This window comes from Lepisma saccharinum, chromosome 23 (genome assembly GCF_977018435.1).
Source record: "Lepisma saccharinum chromosome 23, izLepSacc3.1, whole genome shotgun sequence".
In the NCBI taxonomy this organism is placed as follows: Eukaryota; Metazoa; Arthropoda; class Insecta; order Zygentoma; family Lepismatidae; genus Lepisma; species Lepisma saccharinum.
In genome coordinates, this window is record NC_139251.1 from 65,204,589 (window position 1) to 65,213,719 (window position 9,131).

General features: G+C 38.7%; 1 protein-coding gene across 2 annotated transcripts in view; it reads right to left on the bottom strand.

Moving 5' to 3' along the window:
• Positions 1–8,613, bottom strand: part of LOC146005391 (uncharacterized) — a 39,994-nt gene extending 31,381 nt beyond the window's left edge. For both annotated transcript variants that reach the window (XM_083144623.1, XM_083144622.1), the window contains exon 1: positions 8,453–8,613. In XM_083144623.1, coding sequence (XP_083000749.1) covers positions 8,453–8,494 — 42 coding nt within the window. In that variant the 5' untranslated portion in view covers positions 8,495–8,613. The remainder of the gene's footprint in view (positions 1–8,452) is intronic.
• Positions 8,614–9,131: the final 518 nt, after the last annotated feature.

Here is a 9,131-nt window from a genome sequence, read left to right on the forward strand (position 1 = left end):
ATAGAAAATAGTTGTGCTGGTATTCACTCCTTTGGTGGATCGCATCTCCACATTTATATAATATTATTATTATTATTATTATTATTATTATTATTTTGAGTCAAATGTATTTTTGTTAGTTTATAATATTCATTATTGTATAATGACATTTATATCCGTGGTAATAATACCTTATTATCTTTCTACTATTCAACTTTTATCATTTGCCCAACCCCCCCCTGCAAAAAATTCTGGCGACGACCTGTAATCTGATTCTTTTTTCAGAAATGAATGCAGAAAATGCACATCTATGGCAAGTGTGCATGCATATTCTTATTTATATAATTTATTAAAATTTTCTTGAATGCAATTTTTGAGGTGGTATTTGATGGAGGGATGCTATTCTGTTTCTCCCACCCCCCCCTCAATCTCTTGCATGTGGGATTGCTATGTGTATAATTTTTATAATATGCATTTATAATATGCAATGCTTGAAAAAAAACTACTGGAATTTTTATTGGAAACATCTCAAATACAACACTACTTATTTGTATGTAGCACAATTACCAGTCTAAAAATACGCAATGGTATAAAAATTTTCCAAAGGAATTACTACATACCTAGGAGTTTTTTTCCTTCAAAATATTAAACTTCGACTTTTATTGAGCTTTTAGGAATTGACTTCGAAATAAATAAAATAGAATGAAGCAAAAAATGGAAAGTCACAATCACTACGTTGTTACTGAAAATTTCTAACAGTCAAATCACAAGTCAAATATTGACATTTCCTGTTTATTTGTCTTTTTATACAGATTTTCCCAAAACAAGATATGATGATAACATTTTCTTTACTAAGGCCATTGTCAGGTGTTCTCTTCGCCCTTTATCTGTAGCATTAGCTATAGTTAAGTGACTCTGTAGGACTACTCATTTCTGTGTCAGACAATTTGTCTCTCTTGGTCCAATACGAGCTCTGCAGGGAATTAGTCTACTATTTTGTAGAGCATTTCTTATTCATTATTAATGTATGTTCATATGTTCAAACGAAAACACAATTTAATGAAACATATTGTTGAAAACATTTGTTTAAAGGTGGCACTTGGACTAGCGATCAAAGGCCCAGTTTTCTGTCTATCGAAGTAGTCTAATGACATTTTATTAAAGTAGTATAGCTGGAGTGGAAGAGAGAGATGGAAGCAGAACTCACCTGAAAACATTTCTTCCACTGTTGAATCCACCCAAAGGCTAACTAAAAACCTTTTATTTTGGTCGTGACATCATCAGTAGGTGAATACCATGAACGAGTAACCTACAGCGTGTCCGAAAAAATAACTCCATGGTTTTGAATTCAAATCTGTATTCAATTCAAATTAAATTACATCCTGCATCACATGTGCATGTGATTTATTTTATGGAAGTATGATGTTCAAAGTTTCATTACCTTTAGTGTAATTCAATGTGTGCACCATTTTCAGCCATACAGACATCAAACCAATACTCTACTTCAGTCCACACTGTGGTAAGCAGGCATATGTATAGGAATTACATCTATGGTTGTTGTTATTCATTGCTACAGGTTGTCAAGTGACTATTTTTTTCCTGATACACAAAAGTATTTTACGTAGCCCAAAAAGCAAAACTCCATTGGTGTGAAATCGGGACTTGGCGGTGGCCAAGGAACGTGACCTTCTCTGGCTGTCCATTTTCCTGGGAATCGGTTGCACGGCTTCTATTTACAGTTAAGCCTGTACAGCTATGTGACTTGAGGTTTTGCTATCTGGTGGGGAATGTGTGAAGTAAAACTTGCTTGTTCTCGTTTTACTGCTATGGTGAAAACACCATAACAAAAATAATATACCTGCTCTTGTTTGAAACCTTAGAGTTCTATTTCGGACACCCTGTATTTCTTGACGCCGTTAATTTATGTATGTTTGGGGATCAAGCTATATTCGTTCTCCTCAAGAAATAAATGTGTTTCATTCATGCCGATATTTAAACAACTCAAACACTTGTGCTAAAAAAGTTGCAGAATAATTATTGTAGCACAATTTTCAAATTTTCATACCATATTTGTATTTTTAAATCTGATTTCATCCATAGTTTGTTGTTTCAACAAATTGAAATCCTTCCTCTATAAAGTTCGACCGGTCAAAGAATAAACTTCAGGAAACCCAGACTTTTTGTCCCCAGTTGTGAGAGTTCCAAGGGAGGAAAAGCGGCGTTGCTACATGCTTGAATTTTGCCCAGTCGTACACCAAACCTTCAGTGATGTGCACTGAGGAGTAGCTAGTCTAGCAGAGATAGATCAATCAATCTCAAATCTCTAATTATTTTCAAATCACAATATTTATTGTTCTGTTGAAACCACAGTTCGTATGCAACACTTTTTTTCACGCGCTTCTCGTCCCTCGGTGCGTTCAGCGGCCTAGCTCGCTCTTTCTCCGCCTCACAGTTCCAGGTAGAAACGGGTTTTCGAAAGAAAGGGAAGATTTCTGCCTCTACCTCCCTTGCCCCCTCGCCCCCGCTCCAATGGTTGAAAGCCCGTGCTTTCAGGTCCTCCAGTCTATCTCCTATAGGACAGATAGGGGATTGGATTCCCTTCGCTTTCTTTGTAAATCCTCTAAAGAACTAAGGGGAAATTTTTCTGCAGTACTCCTGTCCTCTGTATTTACACTACTTTTTACACGTTGTACAATATGTATGTACTTTTATTATTTATGTAATTGGAACGTCTTATGTGCAGACAAAAATTTTATGTTTTTTAAAAAAATATGGAATATATAATGATTATATAACAAATATTTGCTCACGCTCTCTCTTGCTCTCGTTTTAGTAGTGTTTTATTTAAATATACTAATCTCTTGGCCTCCAATAAAAAAAATGATAAGCTAAACATTCATAAATACGGATGTATTTATTTTGGCAAGTGAACGCGCGTTCTAATTCTTGTTGTTGGTTTGGTTTATTTTGCTTCGCTTTTCTGCCACATTTGGTTATCGCGAAAATGAGGATGAGTGATGATATAATGAAATTGATGAAGAGACCTCGCAAAGAACAATTCAGGCTGGGATTCGTGACGAGCGTGCATTCTTGTTCTTATGTGTTGTACTCTGCCTGCAGTGAATAATGAGAAAATTAGAAATGAAAAATGTATCCCAGAACTCAAAAAGTCAAATGAATATCATTGAAGAAAGTAGAAAAAAGGTTTGTTTAAAGGTGCTTTTTGTTACCCATCGCTTATTCCAGCTGCATACATATTTAATCGGAATAAGTAGCTAAGAGTTCGAAAGTCGTGAGGGACAATCATAAACAGAGAATTCTAGGCTCCTGATTTCACAGTGCCCTGCAGATGCACTGGGAGGAAATTATTTGTATTTTCTTCTCTCTTCCATCGCTTTACCTAATTTCTGCCATGACAAGGAACGTTGATTAAATTAAAAGGGTGAAGAGTGGTTGCAAAGAAACACTCATGCAAAGGCCAGGGCTCGAGCTCAGATCCTTCAGTAACGAGATCGTGAGATGGGGAAATTAGGGAAATCCAGCAATGCAAAATTTGAAAAAAACGTTAATCATATATAAAGATGGTATCTAAAAAATTCAATTGAAAATTACTACTCAGGAGAAATGCAGTTTGCTTTACCGATACCCACGTATCCGAATGGTTAGCTCCTTCCTCACATGTTTGTTGTCGGCCGACCTCCGTGGGGGAGTGCAAGTGGTCCCGGATCTGTACCCGATGGAGGTATATAGTGGTTCGGATCCCACATTAATCTATAGGTCTAGTCCCGATTAGCTTTTCTGTATATAAAGTGGACTTAAAACGTCAAATCAACCTTCAGATCAACCAACCGTGGGGGAGTGGTTACCACAGCGCGCTACAACACCAGGAGTTCCTGGTTCGAATCCCTACCTGGACATGGGTGTTCTTTGTGTTTGTCCCTTCATTAATTGTGTCGTATCATCTTCGCGATTAACCGAATGTATAAAATAGCGAATCAAATCGAATCATTCATTGATTGATTGTTTGATTTGGTTGATTTTACCTCGCTTTCCGCCATATTTGGCTAATCGCGAAGACGATATGATAAAATTGATGAAGGGCAAGGGACACACAAAGATCACCCATTGCCAAGCCGAGATTCAAACCCGGCATCTCTGGCTCAGTAGTCAAATCAAATCGTTTTTGATTTTCGAAAGTGGGTGGAAGTTTTGTGTACAATTTTTTGTAGTCATTTCTAACTTTGCAATTTTTACTGTATTTGACGTTCTTCTTTTAGGAATACTGGGCCCTAAAAGGGGTGGGGGGATTATGACCCGTTGGGCACGCCACTCTTTGCTACCCCAAGTGTCGACGTCACCGCACGTCACTGCAAACCTTTTGCTGTCCACATGCACCCTTCGCTCGCATTTCAGGGAGAGGCAAGGAATCCGAGACATTCTCTTGCTACGCGGCAACAGCCATTAAAGATATAATGTTTCGAAATCGACTCGAAACGAAAAATTTGGCAACGCAGAATACCATGAGAATTTCCCCTGACCATGACAACTGGACGAAGCCGATTGGTTTAGCGGTTCAGGTGACCCTCCCTGGCTTTCGACGGAAAAGACAAAAATAGAATTTTTGAATTTTATTCTCTCGCCGAACAGGCTTTAGTTCTACGAGCTATTGTTGTTCCAAATCTGATTGTTCGTCACTTCTGAAACATTTGTCTTTTGAAAAAGACTCACCTGAGCAACTTAAAAACAATGAATGAACGAAATAATACAAAAAAATCATACAGAATTCGAGGAGCTCCCAATTGTAGATCGGAGCTATAACGGCACTTAGCGGCACCTGACACTTTTATGTCCGCCATTATCATGGTCCATAAAACACCTGACGGTTATCACGGCACGATCCATTTTCAGGATGCTGTTTTTTATGTGCTCCACCATTCGATTGCTCACAATGCTTACGACTCAATCGTTATCCTCTTATCAGATCGGTGGAACGCTCGATCCAAGACAACGGAGAACTTCACCACACAAAACACAAATTATAATATTTCCCAGCTGTGGACTGGACAATACTTATCGTCAATTGATATTTGACCTTGAGATAGTGATAGCTTTCTAGCTCTTGTGTAGTTAACGATAGTTGAGTTTAAAATGTTGGCCTTCCAATTGATGTTAAATAGCATTTTAAAAATCGTTTCTACACAATAGTATATTTTCCGTATCACTTATTCACAGTGTGCGAATAAACGGGGACGATGCCGGGGATCCCCCAACACAAAAAAATATCCCCGGCAAAGGAAAATTATTTTTATCCCTGCCAGGGGAGTTTTTATTCCCCTAAAAGAAAATTGAAATCATATATTATATCATTTCTTAACTAAAGAACTTAACTAAACACAATTGAAAACCTATTCTGGAAACAGTTAATTAACCTTTAAACCAATTGCATACTACTTCACGTCTGACGTTCAGTTTTTAAGTACCCATTGTTTACTTCTTTACATTGTCGTTTGGCGCAGAGGTTTTACAGAAAGGAAATGTTTTTAGTTTTATTGTTTATGAGAACACTACTGCTCAAACAAATTGTGCTTTAACATATTATACTTGTTCGCATTGAATTGAACTAGTTCGATAGTTCGATAGCTCTTTTGTTTATGAGTTTGGGGTTTCCTTATAATGCTCTAAGGTACTTAGAAACGGAGTTTACTGACTGGTAACTTATACAAATTTGCATATCCAAAAAAACTACCTTCCGAAATGAAATCATCAATCACCATTGAGTGGCCATCCCTCCCCCGCAAAAAGCTTAATTCGCACAGTGCTTATTCTACAATGCAATCAGGCAATCAGGTTACTCTCGACAGGGACGAGCAGGTTCACCCACCCACCACCTCTCTATAACGTAGTCAAAATCCTCTGGTGTGTGTCTTGCTGATTTTCTCTCCCAGTCCGGGATTGAATTTATTTACAATTCCTGGACCAGGGTTGACCGATCAAACGTTGCCTTCTAAAAATGTCCGCGAGTGCGTTTTACATTAGAATGTCACACTGCGGTTGTAGAAAACGTAGCGCAGGGAATAAATCATAACGCTGTTGTCCTCTCGTTGGCCAGGTTCTATAACTTCCTTGTCGAAGAGTTACTGTACATAACGCAATGGACTATATTAGCGTGGCGTCACATTGAGCTCAAACAAACCCGTCATGTGTTACTCCGGCATCCGATCCAGGAACCGCAGCAAATAGGAGCCGTCGATGAGGTAACGTGAGGCTGCTTGTTCCCAGCAGATATCACAACAGGGAGGGGTAGTGCTGCTACAAGTGAAGTAACGCGCGCGAAAGAATCGGGCTACATAGAGAACGGGACTGAATCGCTTGCGTTTCGCCATTTCTACCTTGTTATCGTCAGGTCCGTACTCGATCCAAGTTGCGCATTCTTTCATTTCAATACGGAACTTGGAGCTTATTTAAACTGATCCGGAAAAAAGGTTCCTGGACCGTATTTAAATTCATTCAGAAAAAGGGTTCCTGGACCGAATTGGAATACCTTACAGATAAAAATGTTCTTACGGTCCAGAACCCATTTACGGTTGCTGATTTTCTCTCCTGGACCGGAATTGAATTTAATAAAAATTCCTGGACCTTTAGCAACCCTGATTACAAGGCGGCCAAGAACAATATTTTAAATTATTTTAAATTTGTTTATATTTATCATTTTTATTACTAATAATATTATTTTTCCACAATATCAATATTGCATGTCGAAGGTACCATTCACTAAAGTCGTATATTGCGGACGACTCGATGTTTTCGCAAGTCAAAATGTCGGATAATGTGTGAAAAGAGAAACCGATAAGAAATGAAACAAACAACCGAAGTGATGGTGTTTGTAGATCAACACTGCTTCCATTCACGGACAATCGCTTCTTAACGACCCGCCAGCTTTCCGTACGATGTGGAAGGAGTTATGGGAACCAAGCAACAGGTCTTTGTAGTGGGAATGATACAAGGTATGATATCGAAACAAAACGAGTCTCGAATTTCGAGACCAGACTGAGAATGAGACCAAGGTTTTAAATTGAAGAACGAGATCAGATGCGTGTCTGTAAAATCGAGAAGGGACCGAACCTTAATTACAAAACCCGTTACGAATTGCGGTGGCGAAACTGAACCACCATCCTATCTATATCTGTGGAAACACATGCATGCACTAGTCGGAGGCTTCGGGGCGAGTCGACCACTTAACATCCTCGGCGACTGAGCTAGCACAATATATTCATGAATACAAGGGCGGCCGCAAAGGGGTCATGGAGGCTCTTGCCCCTGAGATATCTGGAAAAGTTCATGCAATTCGAAAAGTTACAGCAATTAACTGTCAAGCCCAACAAAATAACGAGAGACATTAGAATCATGTTGATTGCCGCAACTAGGTGTGTGTCGGATGAAAAATGTTTGGTCGGGACGAGATTGGAAAGGGACTTTAAAAATTCGCCAAATACTGACGGACTAGGTAGGAAATTTTTTTCCGGACGGTAAATTCGAAAAATTTCCGACACGGTGAATTTTTTCGAATTTTACACACTATTCCCGCCCCCTCAAGTGATTGGAATAAATCCTATTAATTTCGAGAAATTTCAGACACACACAGCGCAGAAAATAACAAGAATTAGGAGGATCCCTAGGAGTCTGTTTGATATCTGTTTATTTTTAAATGATGGACTCGAGTCTGAACTTATCAACAATTCCAAAGTATTTTAATATAAATTTTTTGATTTGTGTGATAATAATAATAATAATAATAATAATAATAATAGTAATCGGTAAAATAGAAGTTTGAGTGGAGGCCAACATGTGAAATCTTAATAGAAAAATCCTGCGTGCGCCCTTATATGAATAGTTGAGAATAATATAAACTTCTTCGCATAACGTGGAAATAACACAAACAATCAAAACTCAAGCACGGAAGTTATAGCCAGGGCTGTAGTCCAAAATTTTCAGAGGGCTTACGCTAAGTTTTGCGACAATTTAATTGGCGCGGCGACCATGTTTCAATCAACTTTGCATTATGATTCTGTTAAATATAGGTACGGATGAAGTCATATAGCTTCTACAAAAAATCATTCATGGTAGAATATTGAAGGTTGCAGTACTTGCCGTGCATTGATTAATAAAGTCTCATTCTATAGCTGATTCTACCTGTCTATTCGAAAACACTCCACATTGTCTATTTTTATAAGTCTCAACACTTTGTCCCTGAACATTTGGTGCCTGCTCTTGGGTTGTTGTCATTTGCAGCATGGTGGTGTTTCAGATACATCCTCGCATACTTCTGAGGCCTTCTAAACATTATGTTCCCGATCACGTGAAGCCACAGTGATAAGGCCACTGGAGTAATGGTCAATAAATAAAAAACGAAACGAAATTCTAATTAGTAAATTTAACCACCGGAAAGTCCTGGTTATAACTGCATTCAACGTACCTGTAAGTGAGCGAAAAGCACCAGGAAGATGAGAAGCTTCATGTTGTCGTATCTGGCGTCGTTCCTCTAACAGCATGCTACTCCAGCGACTGGCTTTTCAGGAGGGAAAAGGTGGAGGGAGAAGCGTTTGAATCAAGAACGCATTTCTTATTGTTCTTCCTCGTTACTCGCCCCCTGCGAGACAATAAAGTTTTTTGATCGGCATTAAAACTCAGGGAAGCATGAAAGCGCCATTAAAATGACACGACTCTTGTGGGCGATCAGCAGAAGAAAGATTACAAGAGTTTTCTTACGCACTGCAGGGTGCAGTGATCGTAATTTAATACGATTCCTTATCACAGTTCGCAAAACATATCATTGTATGCTTCACACTAAACTATTGCATTCCGTGAAGTCGTTAAGAGAGGTATTTTGAGTAATTTCCCGCGTACTGGGCAGCGAAACGAACGGGAATCGAGTAGTTATCATCGCATGATTTTCACGCTGTTGTCTGTTTATTGTTTCTAAGTTGCTAGTAACATGTGCAGAGATTGAATATAATTTTAGGATGGATGGGTAATGTTGTCGTGCGATAATATCCGTAGGAACAGTATGGAAACGTTGGCTTTGTTCTTCCTACAAAGCACAAGTTGGAAGCAATGATCGTAATGAGGTTTCGTAGAGTTTCCCTCTCGCAAAG